General features: G+C 42.8%; 4 protein-coding genes and 1 pseudogene across 12 annotated transcripts in view; all 5 read right to left on the bottom strand.

Annotated features, from left to right (window-relative positions):
• LOC113037543 (leukotriene B4 receptor 1-like) lies at positions 1–975 on the bottom strand. The gene has a single exon (XM_026194770.1). The coding sequence runs from the start codon at positions 973–975 to the stop codon at positions 1–3; it is 975 nt and encodes a 324-aa protein (XP_026050555.1).
• Positions 976–6,725: 5,750 nt separating this feature from the next.
• Positions 6,726–8,500, bottom strand: LOC113006807 (leukotriene B4 receptor 1-like). Its single transcript, XM_026142993.1, has one exon. It carries the CDS (start codon positions 8,486–8,488, stop codon positions 7,514–7,516), a length of 975 nt encoding a protein of 324 aa, XP_025998778.1. The 5' UTR covers positions 8,489–8,500; the 3' UTR covers positions 6,726–7,513.
• Positions 8,501–11,454: 2,954 nt separating this feature from the next.
• On the bottom strand, positions 11,455–18,422 carry LOC113037544 (leukotriene B4 receptor 1-like). Its single transcript, XM_026194771.1, has 2 exons — positions 17,630–18,422; positions 11,455–11,630 (listed from the first exon to the last, which is right to left on the bottom strand). Exons 1-2 carry the CDS (start codon positions 18,405–18,407, stop codon positions 11,455–11,457), a joined length of 954 nt encoding a protein of 317 aa, XP_026050556.1. The 5' UTR covers positions 18,408–18,422.
• Positions 18,423–20,275: 1,853 nt separating this feature from the next.
• LOC113037545 (leukotriene B4 receptor 2-like) lies at positions 20,276–20,820 on the bottom strand (annotated as a pseudogene).
• Positions 20,821–21,517: 697 nt separating this feature from the next.
• The window catches only part of LOC113037617 (clathrin coat assembly protein AP180), a 31,001-nt gene continuing 27,581 nt past the window's right edge, over positions 21,518–24,937 (bottom strand). For 5 of the 9 annotated variants that reach the window (XM_026194877.1, XM_026194876.1, XM_026194878.1 and 2 more), the window contains 4 exons: positions 24,713–24,774; positions 23,759–23,836; positions 23,542–23,653; positions 21,518–22,881 (listed from right to left, as the gene is read on the bottom strand). In XM_026194877.1, coding sequence (XP_026050662.1) covers positions 23,567–23,653; positions 23,759–23,836; positions 24,713–24,774 — 227 coding nt within the window. In that variant the 3' untranslated portion in view covers positions 21,518–22,881; positions 23,542–23,566. The remainder of the gene's footprint in view (positions 22,882–23,541; positions 23,654–23,758; positions 23,837–24,712; positions 24,775–24,937) is intronic. The other 4 variants (XM_026194881.1, XM_026194879.1, XM_026194882.1 and 1 more) reach the window with 4 other exon arrangements.

The following is a 24,937-nucleotide window of genomic DNA, read 5'->3' on the forward strand; positions in this document are numbered from 1 at the left end:
TCATCTTACGTCTGAAACGGTATTTGCTGACTTAGATTGTGGGGTAATTCTGAGCTTCTGCATTAAATGTTCAGCATTTTTTTGGCACAGAGTGGACAAACCATTAGAAGTAAAGGCATACAGGAGTGGATTCACTGCACCGTTTGCAAACGTTAGTGCTGTAACGGTGCCCCATGCTGCTTCGCAAAACTTCAGCAAGTCCTTATTGTTTAGGGAAATAGCTGCCACACCCAGGACATTTATGGCAAGACATGGCACCCACACGACAAAAAAGGTTACAATGATACTGGTAATGAGTCTGGTGGTCTGTGGATTGTTGAAAAAGGCTGCCTGATTCACCTCTCTGTAGAGGCAGATGTATGAAAAAACATTGACAGAAACTGAAACAAAACCCACAAGTATCTCTGCCAACAACACGGCCATTGACTGGTTCACCGAATAGTATTGATGTTTGCAATATGTCCAATCTGACTGTTCTACCAGCTGTCGAACCACTAAAGCAGGAATGGACAGGATCATTGCAACCAGCCAGAGTGGAACCAGCAGCTTCCATGCTTGTATGTGGTTTAAATTCCTTTGCAGGTATACCACCTGAAAGTAACGCTGGACACTCATCACAGTCACAGTCAGCAGGCTGGCATATATGCTGCAGTACCCAAAATATGTTATGATCTTGCAGCCCACCAGGCCCAGGGTCCAGCTGTTGAGGAAAGAGTAAATCCAAAATGGAACGGTAAACATGCAAAGTAGGCCCGACACAGCCAGGTTCAGCATCAAACTCTGGGTCAGACTGGACATGTTCTCCCAGTTTGGCTTGAGAATGATGACAGCGATGTTTCCAGGGAATCCCAGCAGGAAGCAGATGGACAGCACTACTGCAGCAGCTATACCACTGTAGTCCCATGAAAAATGGGGTGAATATCCAGGAGAGGAGGAGATGTTAGAAGTAACCACAGCGTTGGTGAGCTGTGCCATGCTGCAAGCTTCCAGGTAATGATGTGCTCTGAGCAAGTGATGATAATAAATGTCCAGTCACATGAACTGTCAAAGAGGAACTAACAACAAGGAAACAGTCATGTCAATGTAAACATTTACACCCATGGTGTCAGGATTTTGCATGGCTCTTTTTATACATTTTTGAATTTATTACAGGTTATAACCATGTACCAAAGTTTGCTGCTGTTTCCACAAAAATGTGCTGAATAAAACTCAACCCAAATCCTGCAAATACTGTAAATGCTTTATGTCTGTAATACACATCATTTGTCAGTAAAACTTGAGAAATTTTATTTTTGCATTTATTTATTTTTGGATTTTGCATTTTTCTACCAATACACATTTGCATGTGTTTGTATAACTGGCATATTAGTTTTATTTACAAATTGAAAGGAAAAAAAGAACATAAATTTTTTCCAACCCATACATTATTGCTTTTTAGCCTATAACAACTATAATCAGGGTATATCAGCCTAAAGGAACAAGTGAAGTGATAAGGAATAATCTGTCTGAAATCCATATGTGGCTGTCATCAATGCATTACAGTAAATATCAGTCTCTCTAGTATTTCTATTCAACATGCACCAAAAAATGGGAGGATCATCTAAAGGAAAATGTTGTCTGTGAAGGTTCCCAGTCATCCAGGTCATCGTAGTCTAATGAGCTTAGAAAGAAAAGCATGTGGACTTCTTTAAGTTGCTTGAAGATGTTTCACCTCTCATCCGAGAAGTTTCTTCGGGGCTAGAGTCAAATGGTGGAGAGTCCCAGATTTAAGCTCTGAGTTAAATTGTATTGATATAGCACTGAAACACAACACCATTTTTTTTTTACCTTACAGCACATATACTGTAAGATAAAGACCCTACAGTAATACAGAAAAAAAACAACCCTACAATCAAATGATACCCTATGAGCGATCATTAGGTGACAGTGAGAAACAAAAACGGCCTTTCAACAAGAAGAAGCCTCTGGCAGAACGAGGCCATGTACTGGATTGGTTGGGGTAAATGAAAAGAAATTAGACTTTCACTTAAAAAAATCTCTAGAATCTGTTATTACGGTCACTGATAGGGTAGGTGGTGGCAGGTGTTTGGTTATGGTTAGGCAGTAAAGTTAATTAATTTGGTTATGAAAACATTGTAGTTGGAGTTACATTTGCTTACTGTATGTACTCTCAGTTGTTTTCTGTTTGTTATTCACTAGACTTGACAAAACATGTCCTCAGGCTTAAAACTTGTATGAAATTTAGAATAATAATAATAGAATAATCCTTTAATTGTCCCACAAGGGGAAATTTGGGTGTAACAGCAGCAAGAAAGACACATATACAAACAAACAGTACACAAGACACAGAACAGAAACATAAACAATTTTACATGTTTACATCAAGGACAATTGTTACCAAAAACAGAGTACTGTACCTTTATTAAATTAAATAAAATTAAATGAAGTTATGAGGCAAATCCTGGTTATAGTGTGAATTGGTTGATAAAATAGTGCAAGTTACAGCGCTGATACAAGCCTCTGTGTTTGTTCGGAGCAGTTTTGATTGTACAGTCTGACAGCTGTAGGAAGGAAGGACCTGCAGAAACGCTCCTTCATGCATCGAGGATGCAGCAGTCTGTCACTGAAGGAGCTCTGCAGTTCAGCAACATTTACATGCATGGGGGGGGGGGGGACTCTGTCCATCAGAGATGTTATTTTGGCCAGAGTCCTTCTGTCTCCCACCACCTGCACTGGGTCCAGGGTGCATCCCAGAACAAAGCTGGCCTTCCTGATGAGTTTATCCAACCTCTTCCTCTCAGCTGCCGATAAACTACTGCTCCAACATACAACACTGTAAGAAATGACAGATGCCACCACAGAGTCATAGAAGGTCTTTAAAAGCACTCCCTGGACTCCAAATGACCTCAGCCACCTCAGCAGGTAGAGTCTGCTCTGACCCTTCCTGTAAAGAGTATCAGTGTCGTGGCTCCAGTCTAGCTTATTATTCAGGTGAACACCCAGGTACCTATACGAGTCCACTATCTCAATGTCCACTCCCTGGATGTTCACCAGTGTCAGTGTGGTGGGTCTGCATCTCCGGAAATCCACCACCAACTCCTTGGTTTTCCTGGCATTGATCAGCAGGTGGTTCTGCTGGCACCAGTCCACAAAGTCCAGTCCACTGTCTGTACTCTGAGTCATCCTCACCTGTGATGAGGCCGACTATGGCAGAGTCGTCAGAGAACTTCTGTAGGTGGCAGCGTGGGGAGTTGATGGAGAAGTCTGCAGTGTAGAGGGTGAAGAGGAACGGTGCCAGCACAGTTCCCTGTGGGGCCCCCGTACTTCAGACCAGCGTATTAGAGACACAGCCCTGTGACCTCAATGCCCAATAAAGTATGATCATTAAAATCTAAGGAGCTTAGAACTGAAGCAGCTTCTCAGATGAGAGGTGAAACGTCTTCAAGCAACTTAAGAAGTCTAGACGCTTTTCTTTCCAAGCTCCTTAGATTATCATGACCTGGATGACTGACAACCTACATAGACATAGGATCAGGAAAGTGATTACAATCAATAATATTCTGTTTATCTGCTTAAAACTTTCACAGGTGAGGAAAAAAATCTAATTGATATTATACTCTAACTTAAGGTAAGATTGTATCCAATTCATTAGAAAGTTTGAGTCTTTTGAGATGTCTCCTTTTCAACAAACATCTACAATATTTTCACAGTTGAGGACCAGTTGTCACAAAGCTGATTTGAAGGGAGATGCAACCCAGTATCACAGCAAACTAGAAATACTGGTCTACCCTGTTTATTTCATACTTTGCCTCTCCAAAGCATGAAACATAAATATATGTAGAAGTTTTGGTAATTTGCTGCAAGCTCCAGTAACAGCAGTGGGAGGTATTTTGTTTCAAGGCAACATGAAAATAATTTGAATAAAAATACTTTTGTGTTTTATTTATTGATTTATTTCTTTATTGATTTACTTTTTTTTTTTATAGTTTTGTATTTCTTGCATTTCATTGCTAAAAAATGTCACACTAGTTTTATTTACATGAATACATCCTTAGAATATTTGCAAAGAATATTTTACATACAGATAATGAACATTTATTTTCATTTTTTTGGGCAGTCTGTGCCCAGACTTATGGGCCAGCTTTTGAGGACAGAGTAAATCAGCACTGGAATGATACCCAATTCCACGTGAATGACCAACACAAAGTGGTGTACGTCCTGGGCCATCTGACCTCAGGAAATCACATGATAAGGTGGGGCCAGGTTTCACAATGAGCTCACCCGAAACCCTGGCTGATTGGGACCCACACCCAGTTTCACACCTTGGCTCAGGCGATTAGAGGATCATCAGGGGGTCCTTTTGTCCCTCTGTGGGGGGTTACTCCCACTAGTTTTAAATCTGGGACTCCCCACCATTTGACCTTAGAACTGAAGAAGCTTCTCAGATGAGAGGTGAAACGTCTTCAAGCAAATTAAAGAAGTCCAGACGCTTTTCTTTGCAAGCTCCTTTGACCATAGAGGTAGGTGTTTCAATAATATAATATATATGATATGATGTTGTTAAATTTCTCCCTTTAAATAAATGCATGTTGTGCTAAACAACTGTTAAATTGTTTCTGACAAATGTGGCTGTTCAACTGACTAATCATTAAAATCAAAGCCTGTAACATACCTTTATTAATTTTTATATTATTTTGAATGTTTCAGTATTTCAGTGTTTCAACATATTTAAAATTTAACTTCAGTACCTCATATTGTAATGAATATTATAAAAACACCTCCTATATGTTTCAGCATCTTTGCAGAGGTTTCTTCCTGTTAAAAGGGAGTGTCACCAAGCACTTGCTAATACTTGTTGTCTGTTGATGTTTTCTCTGTATAATTGCAGGGTTTTACAATACAAAGCGCCTTGAGGTGAGTGTTATTGTGATTTAGCATTATGTAAATAAAACTGAACTGAACTGATGACATGATTTATAGACTTGTAGTGTCAGTGCAGCACCTTCTCTGCGCTTCTTCTTGTCTATTTCTAACTCTTTCTGTTGTTAAGAATGGAGAAAGATGGTCGATTCTGGTGAAGGAGGAGCTCCAAAGCAAACATTTATTCATTTTTTTTCATTAATTGTTGTTTCCACCTCTGTTTAGTTTCAATGCAGTTTTATTTATATGTCACCAAATCACAGGAGCAGTTGTCTCAAATCACTTTATACTGTAAAAAAAAAATTACATTAACTCAGAATCTACACAAGCCTCTAAAATCGAGAAAGAAGAAAATTAAAGATGTGGAGAAGCTGCTTTGGTTGTCATGAACTCACTGAATGGTAAGTTTGAGCTGTTGTCACTGTCATAGATATGTAGTAGTGATGTACGACGTGACTGATTTCCATTCCGATCTAATGGCAAGTCAAATTCAGGCTGTATCGATGGTACTGATCTGATGCCAGTACAACAACTTGTGTTTGGAAAATCAAAAGTAGCGTATTTCAAACTGTAACTTTTCTAATGAATACAAGACATGGGACTTCTTGTTCTTATTGTTTAATTATGAATAATTATCATAGAAGAAATTAAAAAAAAAAGATTTGAAAATATTCAATTACCAAAATGTGACTGAATGAAAATAATAATACAGCTGAGAAACATCTTTTTAGACTTTATAGATCCATATTATTTTAAAGCTATCTTATCTAGAAAATATTTTGCGTTGTATTTTGGGATTTTTCAAGCCTACAGCAGTTGTTTTACTGAGAGTGCCCTGTATATTTTAAAGATACCTAGTCTACATAATCCACTTTTAATGCTCTACGATTTGAAAAAAAAAAAAAAAAAAAAATCTGTGGTTTTAAGGATGTGGGGAATTGTCAATGGAAAATTGTACTTAGTAGTCAGTATAATCTTTTAATGATATAAGTTTGCATATGGTAGAATACTGCATGTAATCATTTGTGTTTAGAAGTATATAGTTGGTGGCATATTGAAAGAATGTCTCATCCTAGGAGGTCTGTAACATTCCAGGGTGTTCTGGCGTTCACCCCCACATCCTAGGAGCATGGGAAAGGTTGTACCTTGTTTTATTGTTTTACAGTAGGATTAACGTAGCTATGTTAGTTTTAGTCTAAGTGCCTTTTTTACATATAGATGAACTGTTGGATTTTCCAGACCAGCAGGTTAAGGGAAGTCGTTTATGGGGTCACACTCTGACACACACACACACACACACACACACACACACACACACACACACACACACACACACACACACACACACACACACACACACGTACACCTCCACATTCCAATGTAAGGAACAAGCGCTCACTGAAGTATATAAATAAAGACCAGGGCAGTCCTCAGTGCGAGTCTCAGTTCTGGAGGCTGCCCTTGCTAGCAAGAAGTTCTGTGTTTCTCTTCTCTGATTCTCTACTGAAGAAGTGTTTTAGAGTATATCTCTTAACAGGAATTCACAAATTTAAACACAGATACAATAGAATAGAATAGAATTAAACTTTATTGTCATTGCACATGTCACAGGCACAAGGCAACGAAATGCAGTTTGCATCCATCCAGAAGTGCTTTAGCCATGATATAGATATATTACAAATATATATTAGCAATAATATAGATATGTGAGTATATTACAGAAATGGGTCTATTATGATATGTTATAATGTACACGGTATGAAGTATGTTATGAATATGCTATAACTATAAGTATGTACAGGCTGTAGTGAGGCAAAAACCTAAACCCAGATGCAAGTCACTTTCCAAAATTCAGCTACAGTGCTACATATTGCCAGCAGCTCCACATTTTGAGTGAGCACACATGAGCAGTGATGCATTTAGACAGTCGAAATTAGGATATCATTATGAGAGGCGGAAAAAGAAGTAGTTCCTACCAATCATTTAGACAATGCAGATAATATAGATGCTTTCCATTATGTTCCTGTTAATCATAAACTACAAATTTTCCCCAATTTACTATGGGAACTTCTAGATAAGAGCTAGATTATTTCTAGAACATAAATATCTGGTATTATAATTGATATTTCAGCATCAATTCACAAACCAATAGTAGTAGCAGCCCTGAGTGGCTTAGTTGTCTCAGCAGGCTTCTTTGGAGTAGCTGGATGTAGTTTGCTTAGTTAAGATTAAGGAATTCATGTAGCTGGAGACATGCTACACAGGTCCTCTGGCTAACAACTAATCTAAAGCCCAATCTGAAGTATGATCATAAGAGTGATGACAGTCGATAAGAGTCAGTTAATGGGCCTCATAGCCTTCATAGCAGGTGAAAAAATATTTTGGAGAGTATGATATAAGTTAAGGAAAAATTATATGTAATTAGAGGTCATTTAATAGGTACTTTGATTTTTTTGAATGCTGTTTGAATTCTCTGGTTGAGAACCAGCTCAACGAGTAAGTCCATTATCCGCAACAGCTTGCTGTGACAAATAGAGATGACCACACACTGTTTGTATCAGCAGAGTAAAAATCATTTCTCAGGGAGCTTATATCAATGAGGTGCTGCTCCTGCAGTGACATTTCTTGACCGAGAGCGATTTCTGAACGTCCTTCTTAACTGGTTACCAATTCTTTGGCCCAGAGTGGACAAATGAATAGAAGTAAATGTGTACAGGAGTGGATTCATGGTACTACTTAGAAATGTTAGTGTTCCAACAGCGTTCCAGGTGTCTTCACAAAACTTCAGCAGGCTCTCATTTTTTAGGGAAATAGCTGCCACTGCTAGCACATTTATGGCTAAATATGGCACCCATAGGCCAAAAAAGGTCACAATGATGCTGGTAATCAGTCTCGTGGTCTGTTGATTGTTGAAGAAAGCTGTCCGATTCACCTCTCTGTAGAGACTGATGTATGAAAAAACAATGATAGAAAATAAAACAAAACCAACCAGTATCTCTGTCAACAACACAGCTATTGACTGGCCCTCTGAGAAGTATTGATGTTTGCAATAAAACCAATGTGGTTGTTCTACCAGCTGTCGAACCACTAAAGCAGGAACGGACAGGATCATTGCAGACAGCCAGAGCGGAACCAGCAGCAAGCTTGCTCCTACCTGAGGTAAACTCCTCTGCAGGTGAACGACCTGAAGGTAACGCTGGATACTCATCACAGTCACAGTCAGCAGGCTGCCATAAACGCTGCAGTACATGAGGTATGACATGAGCTTGCAGCCCGCCAGGCCCAGGGTCCAGCTACAGACAAAGTAGTAAATCCATATTGGGAGGGTAGCCAAGCACAGCAGGTCTGACACAGCCAGGTTCAGCATCAAACTCTGGGTCAGATTGGACATGTTCTCCCAGTTTGGCTTGAGAATGATGACAGCAATGTTTCCAGGGAATCCCAGCAGAAAGCAGGTGGACAGCACCACCACAGGAAGTAGCCTCCTGGGTTCCAAGAAGAAACTAGGTGAATATCCAGGACAGGAGGAGATGTTATAGGTAATATTGGTGGAGTTGAGTTGTGCCATGCTGCAAGCTTGCTTGCTCGGGTGTGTACTGAGCAAGTGATGATGACGATAAATGTGCAGTCAGGTAAACAAGTTGCTGTTTTTTGATGTAGTCAAAGAGGAACTAATAACAAGGAAACTGTGAGCTATGCAAAATCCCAAAGACACCTGCCACCATGTTTTCAGAATTTTGCATAACTCTTTCCACAAAAGGAAATATGGACACGAATAACTGGGAGTTTTGAATCTTTTTATTCATTTATTTTGCTAGTAGGAATCTTTTGGATTTTCCTTTTTGATTTTTGCATTTAGTAGCACATTTGTATGTCTTTGGTGAAATGGAAAATTTCTTTTAGTTTGAGATGGAGTGGAAAATAAAAGCAAACATATCTTCTGTCTTGGACTATCTGAAAAGGATACAGTTTCTTGTCCTTTTTTTTAGCTTTGTAACTCTGGAATATCGTCAGATCTTCAGCCTTTTTTTCAATTCTGACATATTACCCTAAAGCCAAAAGTTTTTGTGCTGTTGAACTACATTTCAAGGTTGTTGCTTGGCTCTGCGGTCTCCACCAACAAGTCCTATCTGAACAGGATATAGTTCGTTGTTTGTGTTTGTTTGTGTAACTTGGACTTGAGTTAGAAAAAAACAAAATCCAAGGATTTACCCACATCCCCTTACTCACACAAAGAGCTCTACTAATAATGTGACCTGCAATGCAAACATACATGGAGCTCAGAGGTATCCCACATGAACCAAATCGTAGGTCTCCATGTTGAACTACTGAGAAAAAGAACACACTTTGATTACACCTAAAATGTTGAACACTATTTTTCACACATTGAAGTTTATGTCATATAATTGGATATTGACCTTTTTGTGTGGGGTCTGTTTTTTTTTTACATTTGCTTTTAGTAATTTGATCAGTTTACCATCATGTTACCCTGTAATGAGAGAAAGGTTGACTCAGACTAACAAAACGATGGTCCGATCATCAAAAAAGATCAAAATCTCTGGAGCAGAAACTGCTGAAACTGCTGACTCTTGCCTGATATTTAACTGCAAAAGTGCAAGGTAAACCCATACCCATGTTCCTCTCTTTGAACTCTTATTTTAACAAAAGCTTTATTGTTTTGAATGTGTTGGTTTTCTTTGCACCCAAGAGCTCTTTGGTTTTTGCATTTTTCCTCAGCATGGGTATTTGCATGACCCTTTTTTGTATGTAACCTGTGTGAGCTGTTTATCATGGACCCGAATGCAAATAACTGTAGGGAGGAGTACACTCATTAAGTGAGTATTAGTTCAGAGCTCCACAAACACAGAGAATTCTGGAAGAGAATCCAAAAAACCCCCAGAAAAAAACAAGAAATCACCAGGAAATACACATAGTCAGGGTTATGTCACAAAGCTCCAAAGGACGAGAAAAACAAAAGAATAACTGGAGACTAAGACAACACACATCCATGCACCCTGTATGTGCCCGTAGGTCAAATTGGTTCAAAAGTTTGCTGGAACAGGGAAGGCAGTGACAGATTTCACAAGTGATGAGAAAAAAAATAAGTAGCGTCGTACATGTTTTCATTTACAAAAAAAAATAACATACAAGAAAACATTTCATCTTTTGAGCAGCTTTACATATACTGATGTGAACCAACAGTAAAACAGATAAAATGGTCGTCTCCGATGTGGTTTTAGTATCAGAGTTACAATTAGGTTGTGGTTAGGTTGTGCCTAAGGGTTAGGGTTAGGCATTCATATTTGATTGTTAGATGTCCTCACTAAGATATAAAAAGAAGTGTGTGTGTGTGTGTGTATTATTTATTTACTTATATGAAGCAGCATTCAATTATAAATAACAAAAAATGAAAATATTCCTCTAAATATGTTCACAAATGATACATTTATATTCCTGTCAACTGACATTTTGAACTGCAAAAGCATGAGATAAACCCTTGTCAGATCTCTCTCTAAACAACACAATACATCTTTATTTAATAAAAGATTTTATTTTTTATACAGGAAGGAGAAAAATAAGTTGGAATGATTTTTTGTTATTATTGGTTTTGTTTTTGCTTGGAAGCTGCTTATTGTTGACCCAGATGAAAAAACACAGGAGGCTGGAGTAAACTCAAAGCAATCATTTATGCTGATTAGTAAAAAAAAATTCCAGAACACGGGGAAATCAGCAAAAAAATTAATAATAATAAGAATTAAAAAATTACATAAATACATGAGAATGAGGGGATACGATAACAAGTGCACAGCTGGAGATAATAGACCTAATGAGATGGGAGAACTCAACAGAAGAGCACTGCGCCTTCTCGCAGGATCTTTTTCTGGGCAATTGTGCAACCACTACAATATGGCGCATTTGTAAAGACTAATAAACATAATAATATTTAAATGTAAAAAAGAAGTAAAGAAAGAAAAGATAACTAACATCTTTTAACTTACATTTTCTTTGTGAATTATAACTATAAACTATATTATCATCATTAGTATTAGGATTAGTATTATGAAATATACTACTTATTCCTTCTTTGTTAACTCGTGATTTTTGGACAGGCTGCTTTCAGCATTGGCAGGGTCGGTGGTTGGCTAGGTTTATTCTGCAAAGCTAATTGATTTGGTTTTGGAAATTTAAGATCTACTTGTATGCATCTGATGTCTGAAGTATGGCATGCAATAGGGGATGGTAACAGTTAAAGATGATTATAATGATGATTTAAACAAGATTAAAAACTATGGAGATTAGACTATAATTTATGGTAAAATATACGTATATCACTTAATACTGGGTACTTTGTTTTGAATGTTTACCTGATTCCATGTCAACAAACATTGCATTCTATACAAACATGTTGTTTTGCAGCTCTGGGTGAGGACCAGCTTTAATCAGTACACAGCTGATGTGAGAAAAGATGTCATCATTAAACCACCAAATACCTACAGCTTGCTGTGACAAACACAGAGTACCACAGCACCTTCATCACTGAGCAGTTTCTGCAGTGATATCTGATAACTCAGGCAGCTTTTGGAGAATTCTGAACTTCTCCATTAAATATTTAGCACTTTTTTGGCAAAGAGTGAACAAATGATTAGAAGTAAAGGCATACATGAGCGGATTTACGGCACTGTTTACAAATGTTACAGAGGTGTCACGGGGTCCCCTTCCAGACCTCTCCCGGACAAACACAGGCGTAGTCGGTAAGGTATTAGTGTGGATACTTTATTTGAAACGGCCTCCCCAGTGCATAAAAAGATGGTTGCAAAGACATAAAACTGAGAGCCACGCTACACAGCCTGTATGTTACAACACACACCCCCCTTCATATCCGGCGTCGTCTCTTATATCCCGTAACCCCTCCCCCTTGGCGTCACCACCAATTCTTTATTCTAACTTTAATCCCCGTCTCCCTCCCCCAGAATTTCTTTTTCATTATACACTCACAAAACATATACCTTGATACAGGCTCTCAACTATTTCCCAGAAGTCTACCCGACTTCATATACACATTAACGGCCCACGTAATGAGGCCATTCTCATGACGGTCCAGACACACGTGAACTCATTATTTAAACCCCACACCCCCATACCATCGGCTTGCGTCACCCTGCACGATTGGCGATCCCCCCGCACGTCTCCCCGACCGACGCCCTTAACAAGTAAGTGGGAACCAAAATCTAGCCACCCCCGATGCGGCTGACAACTTGCTCCTCACCCCTTTTATTCCTCTACTCGGTCGTCAGAAAGATACGCCGCCCCGGGTGCCAAATCGAACTAATGGTGGTGATCTAATGGTGGCGGTGCCATACTCAGCGGACTCTGCCTTGAGACGGGTCACTCCGTCACATCATCCCCTTCCCCCCGGAGGTTGGCGATGTGCGGCAACCTAGAGAGGTAATCCGCCACCACATTGAGCGTACCTGGTCTGTGCCGGATGGTGAACCTGAAAGGTTGCAGTGAGAGGTACCAGCGTGTAAGTCGGCTATTATGATCCTTCATGGACTGGATCCAGGTAAGCGCCCGATGATCAGTCTCCAACACAAACTCTCTTCCCAGTAAGTAATACCGGAGTTTCTCCAGCGCCCACTTAATCGCCAGAGCCTCCTTCTCCACCGTCGAGTAATTGGTCTCCCGCGGCAGCAGCTTGCGGCTCAGATATAGGATCGGGTGCTCCTCGCCCGGGTCCCCTTGAACCAACACGGCTCCCAGGCCGCTCTTGGAGGCATCCACCTGGACCAAAAACTGCTTCTTAAAGTCCGGACTCCAGAGCACGGGGGTCGAACACAGGCAAGTTTTCAGTCCCTGGAACGCCTGTTCACATGCTGCGGTCCATATGACCGGATTTCGTTGGTTCTTCCCCAGTAATGTCGTCAGCGGCGCCGCCATTGTTGCAAACTGGGGCACAAACCTTCGGTACCAACCAACCAGTCCCAGGAAAGCCCGCACCTCCTTCTTGGTGCGAGGCCGAGGACAATTCTGGATAGCTTCCACCTTATCCAGCTGCGGTCGCACCTCTCCTCGTCCCACCTGGTAGCCCAAGTAGCGAGTCTCCTGCCGCGCCCATTCACACTTCGAGGGGTTCAGAGTCAGCCCGGCCTTATGAATTCTTCCCAAGACCTCCGACAAATGCTGCATATGCTCCTCCCACGTGTGGCTGAAGATGACGACATCATCCAGGTAGGCGGCGCTATAACCGTCACAGCCCTGTAACAACTTGTCCATCAGCCTTTGGAAGGTAGCCGGTGCCCCATGTAGGCCAAAGGGCATCACGGTAAACTGGAAGAGCCCGGCAGGGGTCCTGAAAGCAGTGTACGGCCTCGACGTCTCCTCCAGTGGCACCTGCCAGTAGCCTTTGCACAAGTCCAAAGTGGTGATATACTGGGCAGCCCCAATCTTCTCCAGTAAATCCTCAATTCGCGGCATGGGGTACGCATCAAACTCGGAGATGGCATTTAGCTTTCGAAAGTCGATGCAGATGCGTAAAGAGCCATCCTTTTTGAAGATAATGACCACCGGGCTGCACCATTCGGAGCAGGACGGCTCGATCACTCCAAGCTCCAGCATCTTCTCCACCTCCTGTCGCAGCTTCTCCACCAAGTGTTGCGGAACCCGATAGGGCCGTTGCCGGATGGGCTGTCCCTCTTTTAGCCGGATCACGTGTTCAACCAAGGTAGTCCGACCTGGGTTAACGGAACACAGCGAAGGCGTCTCCTGCAGAATTTTCAGTAGCTCCGCAGCCTGCGGTGAGGTCAGATGAGTCAATACCGGAGACCTTGGATCCGTAGCCTGCTCAGGTTCACTCTGTCCTCCTCCTTGCACCACCCGGGCCATCAGTGCCTCCCTCGGAGCCGGACGGGGCTGCTCCACCCATTCCTTCAGGAGGTTCACATGGTAGGTTTGTTTCGGTTTCTTTTTTCCCGGATGATGGATCTCATACGTCACTGGTCCCATTCGGCGAAGCACGATATAGGGCCCTTGCCATTTCGCCAGCAGTTTACTGTTGGAAGAAGGGAGAAGTAACAGCACCTTTTGTCCGGGCTGAAACTCACGTTGCCGGGCCTGTTGGTCATACCAGATCTTCTGGCTTCGTTGAGCATCCCGCAGATTGGCTTCGGCCTCGGCCTGGTACCGCTCCAACCGCTCTCTCATCTCCAGCACAAACTGCACCACCCCTTTCTCATTTGGAGCCACGGTCGAAGACTCCCACCCCTTTCGAACGAGATCAAGCGGCCCCTGTACCTCCCACCCATACAGTAACTCAAAGGGGGAGAACCCCGTGGACGCCTGTGGAACCTCTCTATACGCGAACAAAAGAAAGGGTAACCACTGGTCCCAATCTTTTCCCGTGTCTGACACAAACTTCTGTAACATCCGTTTGAGAGTCTGATTAAACCTCTCCACCAACCCATCTGTCTGTGGATGGTACGGTGACGTCTTGATGGCCGAAACGCCTAACTGAGTGTGGAAGAGCTGCATTAACTTCGACGTAAAGTTAGTCCCTTGGTCGGTCAAAATCTCATCAGGTATCCCCACCCGAGAAAACAACTGTATCAGTGCGCGCAGAACATTAGGGGCTGTGATCGCTCGCAACGGAAACGCCTCTGGGAAACGGGTCGCGTAATCACACACCACCAATATGTACTGATAACCCCGACCACTTTTTACTAACGGACCCACAATGTCCATAGCTACCCTACGGAAGGGGATAGAGATGACCGGCAAGGGTTGTAGCAGAGCCCGATCCGATTTGCGCGCTGGGCAAGTTTTCTGACACACAGGGCATGCACGACAGTACTTCTGTACATCCGTATACATTGACGGCCAAAAGAAACGCGTACTAACCCGTAAATAGGTTTTTTGGCGACCCAAATGGCCTGCCCAGGGGAGGGTATGAGCTAAATGCAGAATGAGAGGTCTACAACTAGCAGGGATCACAAGCCGCTGGTGGTCCCCATCAACTGCATACAACACATTTTTCTCAACCACAAACTTCTCTTTTCCTCCCCATTTCCCTGTTCCCCCTTCAGGCACATTAGCAAACAACACTTCCAACGTCTCATCCTCCCTTTGCAACACAGAAATATTTTCAGGTACATCCCATTTCATGTTCTTATTGCCCGGTCCCTGGGACCATAGCTGCTTCTCAAAGCGGCGTTGGCGACGAGATTTTCTCGGCCCTTTCGTGCCACCCTCGCACAGACTACTGTCCAAGTCTGGCAGGGGTTGGCATCCCGCCTTCGCCTGGGCCCTAGTGACCACTGGGCCTAACACCTTCATTTGAACATTCCCCGATTCCCTCCCTTTTGTCTCTGTGTCCCGCTCTTCTTTTTCTTGCAACAAATCCATAAGCACAGGCACATCCATCCCCAGAATAACCTCTACCGGCAAATTCTGTACCACCCCAACAGACAATAAATATGGCTGGTCATTAATAGTCACTGTTATTTCCACCTTTGGGTAGGGATGTTTGTCACCATGCACACATAACACTTCTTCTTGTCGACTATAGTCCACACAGTTCACTGGTACCAAGCTTTGCTTAATTAATGACATAAAACTACCAGTGTCCAGCAAAGCAGTAACCTGCTGCCCATTTACCCTTACAGTTTTATAGCGTTGCCCCTCAGCTGGCTGGACCTTTGTTGGTTCCGCCTCCAGCCGAGGTGCATAGCAGGCCCCAGTGACTTTGGCCTTCCGGATGGGGCACACCGAGGCTTTATGGCCTGGCTGCTGGCAGTAATAACAAAGAAAGTCCTTACCCGCTCCTCGTAGAGTGGATACCTTGGGGGCCCCGGATGGCTCGGGGTTACTCTCCCGCTTCGGCAGACCCGCGGATTGCGGGGACGATCGCTGTGGCGTCCCAGCTGAGCGGACCGGGGCCGCTCCTCTCCGCGCATTGAAATACTGCGTCACCAACTTGGCTGCGGCCAGTCCGTCCGCGGGCTCATGCTCCCTCACCCAGGTCCTCACCTCCCCTGGAAGAACTCGAATTAGCTGCTCCAAAATAATCGCTTCTCCCATCTCGTCCTTCGTATGCTGCTCTGGTCGAAGCCAGCGCCGGTACAGTCCTTTCAGCCGGTCGTACGTCTCGGTGGGGCTCTCCCCAGGTGGAATAATATTAGAGCGAAACCGCTGCCGATACGTCTCCGGGGAAATGTCAAATTTAACTAACAAGGCAGCTTTTAAATCCTCATAACAGTGGGCTCTTTCTTCATCCATTGCGGTATAGGCCTCCAACGCCTTCCCCGCTAGCAACGGAACTAGCCGACAGGCCCATTCATTCTCCGGCCATCTCCAGGTTCTGGCCACTCGCTCAAAGCGCAACAAATAGTTCTCAATATCTTCCCCCATCTGGTACGGTGGAATCTTTGGCCCCTCCGATCGCCTCCACTCTCCGCCCGTCTGGTCGAGGCTGCTTGTCGTTGCCAGGGACTGGCGAGCCGGTTCCTCCAGTAACGACGGCCGGGATTCTTGCTGCCGGGCCGGGGTAGGCAGCACCATCCTGGGGCTACTCGCTGTTACCGTGCTCGGTGTAGCCGTAGCGGCCGTAGTGCTAGCTCCCGCTAACACTTGCCCTGAGCTCTGCTGACTAGCTGCATCCGCCGGCAACAGCGCATTAGGAGAGGGAACGGTCCTCAGCCCCCTGAGTTCTGCCAATAACACCGTCTCTCTCCTTTGCTGTCCCGCCAGGAAGTCCCTCATCATCGCAATCAGTTCTCCATCACGTGCTGCGGTCGAGGTTGTAGGCAACTCCGGACCAATCCTGCCGGAAATCTCCTCCTCCTCTGCTGAAGAAGATGACGCCGGCACTGTGTCCCACGCCAGCTCCTCTGCTGTCTTCTCCCCCGGAAGCTCATGCTGCTGGGACCGCAGCCCTGTGCGCTTCGCTGGGAGGCGCGTTTTCCTCTTCCGACTAGCCATCCCACTTCTGACACCATATGTCACGGGGTCCCCTTCCAGACCTCTCCCGGACAAACACAGGCGTAGTCGGTAAGGTATTAGTGTGGATACTTTATTTGAAACGGCCTCCCCAGTGCATAAAAAGATGGTTGCAAAGACATAAAACTGAGAGCCACGCTACACAGCCTGTATGTTACAACACACACCCCCCTTCATATCCGGCGTCGTCTCTTATATCCCGTAACCCCTCCCCCTTGGCGTCACCACCAATTCTTTATTCTAACTTTAATCCCCGTCTCCCTCCCCCAGAATTTCTTTTTCATTATACACTCACAAAACATATACCTTGATACAGGCTCTCAACTATTTCCCAGAAGTCTACCCGACTTCATATACACATTAACGGCCCACGTAATGAGGCCATTCTCATGACGGTCCAGACACACGTGAACTCATTATTTAAACCCCACACCCCCATACCATCGGCTTGCGTCACCCTGCACGATTGGCGATCCCCCCGCACGTCTCCCCGACCGACGCCCTTAACAAGTAAGTGGGAACCAAAATCTAGCCACCCCCGATGCGGCTGACAACTTGCTCCTCACCCCTTTTATTCCTCTACTCGGTCGTCAGAAAGATACGCCGCCCCGGGTGCCAAATCGAACTAATGGTGGTGATCTAATGGTGGCGGTGCCATACTCAGCGGACTCTGCCTTGAGACGGGTCACTCCGTCACAAGAGGCAAAAGCATTCCAGGTGTCCTCACTAAACTTCATCACGGGATTGTTATGTAGGGAAACAGCTGCTATCTCCACAATATTCATGACACGATATGGCACCCACAGGACAAAAACAGTCACAACGATGCTGGTAATCAGTCTGGTGGTCTGTGGATTGTTGAAAAAGGCTGCCCGATTCACCTTTCTGTAGAGACTGATGTATGAAAAAGCTATGACAAAAAATGCCACAAATCCTATCAGGAATCCTGTGAACACCACCGCAATCCTCTGGCCCTCAGAGGAGTAGTGAGCTTTGCAGCGTATCCAGTGCTGATCGTCGTCCAGGTTTCGAACCACTAAAACAGGGATGGACAGGATCGTTGAAACCAGCCACAGTGGAACCAGCAGCTGCCATGCTTCAATTTCATGTAGCCTCCTCTCAAAGTGCACCACCTGAAGGTAACGCTGGATGCTCATTGCAGTCACAGTCAGTAGGCTGCCATAAACACTGCAGTAGCCAAGGTATGTTACCAGCTTGCAGGCCTCAACCCCGAAGGTCCAACTATTGAGAAACGAGTATGTCCACAGTGGAATGGTAAGCATGCAGAGCAGGTCTGACACAGCCAGGTTCAGCATCAAACTCTGGCTCAGACTGGACATGTTCTCCCAGTTTGGCTTGAGAATCATCACAGCGATGTTTCCAAGGAATCCCAGCAGGAAGCAGATGGACAGCACTGTTGCAGGAATCAGACTTCTGGAGTCCAAAGAGGTTCCAGATGAATTTCCAGCAGAGGAGTCGTCGTTATAAGTAACCATGGTGGAGCCGAGTTGTGGTATGTTTCAAGCTTGCTGACTGTCATGCACTGAACAAGTCATGATGATATGGTGAGCAAGCTGTTCTCCTTTGATGAATCAAAGAGGAACTAATAACAGAGAAACAGTCATGCTAATGCGAACATTTTCCATTTAAATTAGGTGTGGATCATGACGAGCTTGTGGAATGAATTAACCATTGTTGCGTGTAGCAGTAAGGCTGGCTGTAAAATAAAGCAACAAGTGTTAAAAAACAAAACAGGTTAGATCTGCTCTGGCCTTGTGCGTGTGGTAATAACATGCTCATGACCAGTGTTGGTCAAGTTACTTGAAAAAAGTAATAGTAACTAATTACTGATTACTTCCCCAAAAAAGTAATCCCGTTACTTTACTGATTACTTATTTTCAAAAGTAATTAATTACTTAGTTACTTAGTTACTTTTTAAAAACACGATTTAAAACCTGAAGAGGTGATAAAGCGATAGATCTTTCAGCCCAATTCTACTTTTTCTGCATAATCCATCATACAAAATGGAATCAAATGGAAAAATCTCTTTTTTTAACTTGTTTTATCAGTTTTAATCTTTTAACTTTATGCATCAAGCAAAAATTTTATTATATGCAACATTCTCTGAGTTGAATAAATTAGTTTAACATTTAAACCTATTTTCTGCACATTCCAGCACATAAAATAAAATGTTTTTTGTGTTTACACTCACTCTTTCAAATAGATGCAAGTAAAACACAGCAGAACATAAATAAAGTCAAAGACTCAGTGGCCCTGTTGCTCTATTTTCACCTGTAAAGCAGGACTGCGGTAGGCGGAGGTTTACCCTGGTGCAGGTGTGCCGCGGTCAGTTGAAGAATCCGCGACTTTCTCTGTGAGTTTCCCATTACGTCGTTGCGCACTCGGTACTTGCTTGGAAGTTTAGGGGTTTTTTCACTGTAAAAAGAAGTTTTCTTCCCACGCACAATGGACGCTAATGTTTTTGTCACTTTTTATGGAATCAAACTCAAAGTAAGGTCAGTACTTCCACACTTTAAACGCTGCACACTCCTACTCTCTCCCACAATCGATATGTGATCCATTGTTGATCTGCACACAGTTGTTGTCACTAACGGCGCACTGTCGTGAGACATTCTCGCAAATAAATCAAGGTTTTAGTAACGCAGTAACGCAGTGTTCCTACGGGAAAGTAACGGTAATCTAATTACCGTTTTTGCAATAGTAATCCCTTACTTTACTCGTTACTCGAAAAAAGTAATCAGATTACAGTAACGCGTTACAAGTAACGCGTTACTGCCCATCTCTGCTCATGACAGGACACACTTAAAAAGGCCAATTAACATGAATTTGACGTTCACAGTTTAACTGCAAAAGCAGCAGATAACCCCATACTAAAGTTGTTATATGCCAGATTGGGATGTAGATGAGTACCTGCATACAGCCTGCCCTTGCATTTTCCCCCCCGCTTTGAGCTCAAATGATGGAACAAGTCGGGAAGATAAGCAGGTTTCCAAGGAATCAATGAGACATCCACAGGAAGAACCCCGGCACACTCTGCAGGAGTTCACCACAATATCTTATCTCAGAATCCTGCTTCATTAAAAAAGTGTTATCTTCATTTTAGATGTTAAAAAGTATTTGCAGCTCCCAGGTTGCTGACCCCTGCCTTAGTCCAATTTGGGGGAATTCAGATCTTTTCCATTACACATTTAGCATTTTTTGGCAAAGAGTGAAAAAACGATTAACCCTCTCAGGCTCAAATTAAACTTTTTGTTGCTAATGCACAACCAAGTCCTGCAGTGGTACTTCTGAGTAAAAAAAACTAAAAATATGTATGTGGGGTAATCAGGTTGTTAGTTTTCAACTATTGCAAATTGGCAACGCCTGCCTTGAGAGGGTTAAAAGTAAAGGCATACAGGAGTGGATTCACGGCACTGTTTACAAATGGTACAGAGGCAAAAGTGCCCCAGTTGTCCTCACAAAACCTCAGCAGGGGCTTGTTATTTAGGGAAACAGCTGCTATCTCCACAATATTCATGGCATAATATGGCACACGTAGAACAAAAACAGTCACAACAATGCTGATAATCAGTCTCGTGGTCTGTGGATTGTTGAAAAAGGCTGCCCGATTCACTTTTCTGTAGAGACTGATGTATGAAAAAGCTATGACAAAAATGCCACAAATCCTACCAGGAATCCTGTGAACACCACCGCAATCCTCTGGCCCTCAGAGGAGTAGTGAGCTTTGCAGCATATCCAGTGCTGATCGTCGTCCAGGTTTTGAACCACTAAAGCAGGGATGGACAGGATCATTGAAACCAGCCACAGTGGAACCAACAGCCGCCATGCTTCAACTTCATGTAACCTCCTCTCAAAGTGCACCAGCTGAAGGTAACGCTGGATGCTCATTGCAGCCACCGTGAAACAGCTGCCTCTAGCACTGCAGTAAATAAGGTGTTTTACCCGACACAGTATGTACCAGCATATAGAGGAAGTGGCTCACATCCAGAAATCCTACTAGTGGCTGGACAAAGATCAAGTGAAAGACAGCAAAGAGGCTCTAATCATGGCAGCACAGGAACAAGCTCTAAGTACAAGATCCATAGAGGCTGGGGTCTACCACACCAGGCAGTACCCCAGATGGGTGAGAAGGGATTTTTTTTTTTTTTTTTGGAATGTATACATATGCAAAACATGCAATGTTCACAAGTGCTCAATATGTCCCCCTGCGACAGATAGCTAACAATCATATTAGATTCATTATATGAATCTAATAATATGATAGCACAACTTACATTTGCTTTTGCAAGCATGACTAGAGTCACTACAACCTCTGTTGTTGTTGTTGTTGTTGTGCAATTTCACATTTAGATTTTCAAGGCCACTGCTACCTACCAGCAACCATGTGAAACTCATGAATCCCCTCTTTCTAACAATATGTGCTTCAATTGTTAATTGTGAATATCCACCTTTTTTTTTTTTTTTAGTTTCCTTTTTTCATTATTTTGGGTAGTGTTCATGTCACAAACACTTTTTTTGTTGTTAAATATAAATAGTGCTGATAGAAACCAAAGCAGGCATAAGTGATGAACTGAGGTCACTGAGATCAACAGATGTGTCTTTTATTGCATCTCATTTGGAGTCACATGCAGGTGGGGTTGAGGGAGGGGGGGTGATGCCATCCATGTAACAAAAAACAAAAGAAAGGAATCCTTAATTTTTGATATTCATCCACATTCTTCTTGTTTTTAGGTGCCATTTTTATTTTTCCTTCAACACTTTGTTAATGCCACAATGGATTAAGATACAGTCACTTTTTGAAATAATACACAGAACATCCAGCGTATACTCGAGTGCTTTACAGTGAGCCCGTTAGCAGCACATGAACAAATGTACCAACTGCTGCTCTATCACAAATCACCCAAAAACAACTGAGGCCAATCACAAACACTTCCTCGTGTCTTTGTTTCCACCTTAACTTGGACTCATCGTATGTAGAGATAAAACAAGGAATGCAGCTCTTTCAGAGTGCCTCCCAGATTCACCTGTTTCACGTCATGATGCAGTACCACTCCACACCAGCAAAGGGCGACACAGCACACACTCTGAGCAACATTTCCACTCAATATTTGTTACAGCTTCAGAGGTATGTACAAAGTGGGAAACTTTTTAGTCTACTTGCATTTTTATCCAACCATATAATTTAATGTAACTAAAAATATATGATACACTTTTTCACTTAAAATAAAGAAAATATGTATAATCTGTCATTTAAAATAGTCTAAAATGCATATGTCAATTTTTGCATGTTTCATACAATCCCTAAAAAAAGATAATGTGAAAATGAAACGAAACACTGTTTAATGTCTTTAGTGATAAGCCCAGATTTGCAGTGCAAGTGGTGTTTAAGTACATTTTGATAAGGAGCTTTTGTCCAAAAAAACTTGAAGTAGACAGGTAGGATGGATGGCCATCAGATATATATGGGTACAACCAAGTCTTTAATGACAATAAACAGTATTAGTCTGAACAACAGGGATAGAGGAGTGGGAGTTGGCCAGTGAAGTTACACCGAACACAGTCCACATTGAACAACACAGTCCTCGTCTGGGAGATGCGCAAAGAAACCAACATATATCCACCATTCCAAGTCAGCTGATACGCCAAAATCCAGAATGAATCTAAATACACATTTACTGATTTTTTTTGTTAATTTTTCTGTAGTATATTAAGTAAATGTTAACACTGAATAACACACACACCCACACACACATAAACGGAATTCTCTTTTTCTGTATCTAGGGTTCACATTCACAGTTGTGCTACAACATTAGATAAAGAGGGCAGGTTGCTTTCAGGGGTCGTGGGGGGGCAAAGATCGAAGAGTTGATGGCTGGCTGAAGAGGCTGAGAAAAAAGGGGGGGGGGTGCAGACATCCACTTTCACAGAGCTCCAGACACGATGACAAACCTACACAGAGAAAGAACATGGTCTTGTTTTAGCTTTCTGTCAGAGGAATGTGTTAGCAGACACAACATATTGCATTATTATTATTAAACAGCATGAAACTGGCATGTGATATCTGATTTAACTGTCACAAGATGTTTTCCCTAACCCTAATGTCACACATTTGGTTTCTTTACCTTATCGGTACTGTTGTGGATCCCAATCCAAAGCAGCTTTTAGCACATTTTGTTTTGTGAATGCTGATCACTTAAAATTTGTGAAGTCTACTTTCAGAAAAAATCTTGATATTTGCCAGTGACTTCTGTCTGTTTACAGAAAAAAAAAAACCTCAGAAAAACCACCCTTAATTTTATCTTCAGGTCTGGGAACCACTTTTCCAGCATCAAATTGAACTTGCATGTGGTTATTGTTTAAGGCTCAAATTCTTCTCCTTATGCTTTGCTATTTCATGACATATGAGATATTTTAGTTTAGCAATTGCACAACAGGTTTACAACAAGCAACAAGCATGTCTACATCTTAAGCAGAATAACTGATGGTAGTAGTGCTGTAGATTACTGTTATGCTGAAACCCCAGCCTGTTCTACAGAGAAAAACTATACGAATGTTATCCGTAATGAGAGGAATCTGCAGTTTCAGCATACTATCAGTAAAGATGTGTACCTTGGGGGTTTCTGGATCAGTCAGTCTACATGAAGTCCTTAATATTGAGGTCATCCAGAGCGTTCCTGGGTGGTGGAGGCTTCCTGGGGCTCTGGGCGATTCCAGGAGACATCTGTAAAACACCTTATTTTAGCACTCATATTCCTTCTTTTGTCATTGTAACCTGTGCAAATAATAATATTTTCCATTGTAAAAAAAAAAAAATCAAGTGTGTTACCGGTGCTCCTGGGGTCACCCCAGCGGCTGGGAAGCCTGGTCTCGCCATTGGCATCATGGGAGCTCCAGCAACTGGTGCCTGATGGAATGGAAAAGAGTCAATAAAACTAGATGTCTGTTATTTTATGGGTGTGTGAGGGCCACCCAAAGGGGGTGATTGTCCATTAGTTATCCAGTAATGTCCTGCCTGGGCATTACTAGACTGGACTGGAGGTCTTACCATGGTGAAGCTAGGGTGAATCCCCATAAAAGGACTGACACCCATGGGTATGGTCTAAAGGTGTGGACGAGAGGGGATGGAGAGGAGGAGGTGGGATGTTACTATACTACATTTCAGATGAAAATATGGCAAAATGAACACAGGAAACAAAAATTTAAGGTAAAAAAAAAAGGACAGACACACCGAATGCTGGACAAAACAAACTGGCACACAAGAAACGAGGACACGCCACAACAGAAAGCCCAACTTCATCTTCAGTTTTTGTTGTCTATTTGCATATGAACAGGGGTTCAGAGAGCAGTGAAGCTTGTTTCATGTAGCCTTCAGATGGAAGCGTCAAACCAACTGCAATGTCCAGGTTTGCCTCAACTCAATCAGGTTTCAAAGAAAACTCAAAAATTAATAGCTGTTTCCAAGCAACAGCTTCTTAATGCAGTACTATCACTTCCCCCTTCATCACTCTCCAGTAAATATTCCAGAAACACACATTAGGCTGAATTAAATTTATGCCCTGCTTCCTAGCTTTATGGTACACCTGGAACCTGGAGAGCTGGGCCATATTGAAAAGAAAGAGGACAAATCTCCAAAACATAAGCATTTGTTATAAGTTTTTTTTTTCCTGTTTCTTTTCCATATGGTGATGAAGGCGACACTTGTGACTGCTGCTACAGGTTTGCCCTATCTGTCGCTGGCATGCGGCTCCACTCCATGCTTTAAGACACAGACAACATTTACCATCGGAGCACCCCAACTTGGGGGAGCTACCTGAGGGGCCGCTGGAGTTCCCATTGTGAGATCTTGGAAGGAAAGAAAGAGAGAAAAAAGGTACTGCAAAAAAATCTGTCGCATCATTTGTAACTTGTAATTTACTGCAGTGATTTATAAGTTACAAGACAGAAAGTCAGTTAAAGTAGATGTTTGCCATTTTAGTAGATGAGTTTCTTTGCTTTCTTTTAACAG

The sequence above is a fragment of the Astatotilapia calliptera genome, chromosome 15, assembly GCF_900246225.1.
Source record: "Astatotilapia calliptera chromosome 15, fAstCal1.2, whole genome shotgun sequence".
Taxonomy (NCBI): Eukaryota; Metazoa; Chordata; class Actinopteri; order Cichliformes; family Cichlidae; genus Astatotilapia; species Astatotilapia calliptera.